The sequence below is a fragment of the Punica granatum genome, chromosome 4 (genome assembly GCF_007655135.1).
Source record: "Punica granatum isolate Tunisia-2019 chromosome 4, ASM765513v2, whole genome shotgun sequence".
Lineage (NCBI taxonomy): Eukaryota > Viridiplantae > Streptophyta > Magnoliopsida > Myrtales > Lythraceae > Punica > Punica granatum.
In genome coordinates, this window is record NC_045130.1 from 38,667,426 (window position 1) to 38,669,432 (window position 2,007).

General features: G+C 41.8%; 1 protein-coding gene across 1 annotated transcript; it reads right to left on the reverse strand.

Annotated features, from left to right (window-relative positions):
- Positions 1-857: 857 nt before the first annotated feature.
- LOC116206119 (heavy metal-associated isoprenylated plant protein 39-like) lies at positions 858-2,007 on the reverse strand. The gene is made up of 3 exons (XM_031538890.1): positions 1,800-2,007; positions 1,614-1,689; positions 858-1,505 (listed from the first exon to the last, which is right to left on the reverse strand). The coding sequence occupies exons 1-3, from the start codon at positions 1,803-1,805 to the stop codon at positions 1,183-1,185; spliced, it is 405 nt and encodes a 134-aa protein (XP_031394750.1). The 5' UTR covers positions 1,806-2,007; the 3' UTR covers positions 858-1,182.

A 2,007-nucleotide genomic window follows, 5' to 3' on the forward strand; every position in this document is an offset into this window, starting at 1 on the left:
ATCAGAGCTAATAATCTGATATAAAACCAAATCAAGGGTAGTAATCGATCGGCTACGCCATATTATATTCAATTATCACCATATTGTATCTTATTCTTAAACATGCCGACTATTGCGTTGCTATGCGCTATCCAAATTCAAATAGACCGTGTAGATCTCGATTCTCTGAACTTTTAAATCGACTGCCATGTTTCTGAACCTGGCCATTACAGATCAAGATACATTGTCGGGTCTAAACGGAGTTCCTGCCGTTTGATGAAGCGTTTCCTTGCTGCCCACGACCACTCCTAATCAACTCTAGACTGATAGACAAAGTCCGCCCTTATGTCAGCAGAATCAGCCGCCTCCTGTGACTATAGTTGGATGTCATTCTCATCATTTCTGGGACCAAACAATTAAATTAATCAATCGCAACAAATTAAATCAAAGAGACGTGATATAATTTTTATTGATATTGTGATTTGACCCCTTTCTTTTTGTTTGTACCCAAACCGGCCCCCATGATATTTTACTCTTTGATGTCTCCATCGTTTCATCTTGGTGGATGGTTATATTTTGTTATAGTATGTGGCACCCATGTAAAGAACAGTATCCTAGCTTGACAATGACATTGGGTGGACTATATTGATGTCCTATCAAAATCGGCTCTCCTAGAGCACATCAATTCTCAGTATTAACCCAGAGCTCGTCCGGCATAACCCAGAGCTCGCACTATTCAAAATCATACCCTTGCGTACTGTTTCTTGCCGGCACGTAAGATACCAACATGTCGCATCTAGTGTATATGATTGATTCCATTTCATTTCTTTCCAATTGTACGTACACGGCAAACATAATAATACAATTATACAGAAATGTTGATTTTCATGATCCATTTGAGATAAATCATACCATTATGAAGCTACAAAGTCTGATGATAATAATCGACCAAACCGTATTATATAATTCACAAGAATCTAGATGAAATAATATCCCAGGGAACCATCAAACGACATCCTCCGAAAAAGCAAGAAATCAAGCTTAAATCACTACCACAAAATTGTTATAAACCAATTATAAAACCGAGAAATTTTTTTATGAAGATTATTTTTCATCTGCGTCGATCTTTAGTTACTGTACAAACAGCCTAAGCATAGTGATCATCGGTATAGATCACTTTTAAAAACGCTCGTTCGATTTCCTTCAACAGATAACGCAGCCGTTCGGATCCTCCTCGACGCTCCGATTGTAATAGTTGGGCATGTGATGGAATTGAGGAGGAGGGGGCGGGTAATAAGGTATCTGCATCGGGAAGATTTTGGCATCATCCTTCTTCTTGTTATCGGCTTCCTTCTTGTCGTCCTTCTTGGGCTCCTCCTTCTTCTTCGGTTCCTCCTTCGCTGGCCCGACCGAGACGATGTCGGTGCAGCAGATCTTCCTCAGCTTGCTGACTAGGTTCACCGGGTCGACGTCCCCCGTCACGGTCAGCTTCTTATCCTTCATGTCCACCACGATCGAGTCGACCCCTGCAACATGATTAATAATATGCCATGAGTATTATTGGATCAAAAAACTCGAGCGGCTACAATAATATGCGATGACTTAAATTTAGCGGCCGGTAGCGCCATATATACCTTCGATCCCCGAGACGATCTTCATGACCTTCTTCTTCTCCTTCTCATCGGCCAGGCCCAACTTCAGGACGACTTTCTGGTACCAAAACATGACGATTGTGATTTGGGAAGGATCATAATCACGGGAACTAAGAAAGCCAGCAAGATTCAACCGGCGGAAAATTATCGATCGAGAATTCGACTTACCTTCATGGTTTTTCTCGATAAAAGGTGAACTCGTGGAGATTGATTGATTGATTGGGAGGTTAATCAGCGATTAGTGCTAGAACTCGGAGCTTGTTCTCCTGTCCTTTCAGGAGGGAGTTAAAATGAGCGAAGTGAGAGAGGAAAGGAGAAGAAGAGGAGATGAGATCGGAAGGGATGTGAGCGGCTGAATGGATCTGAGGATAGAAAC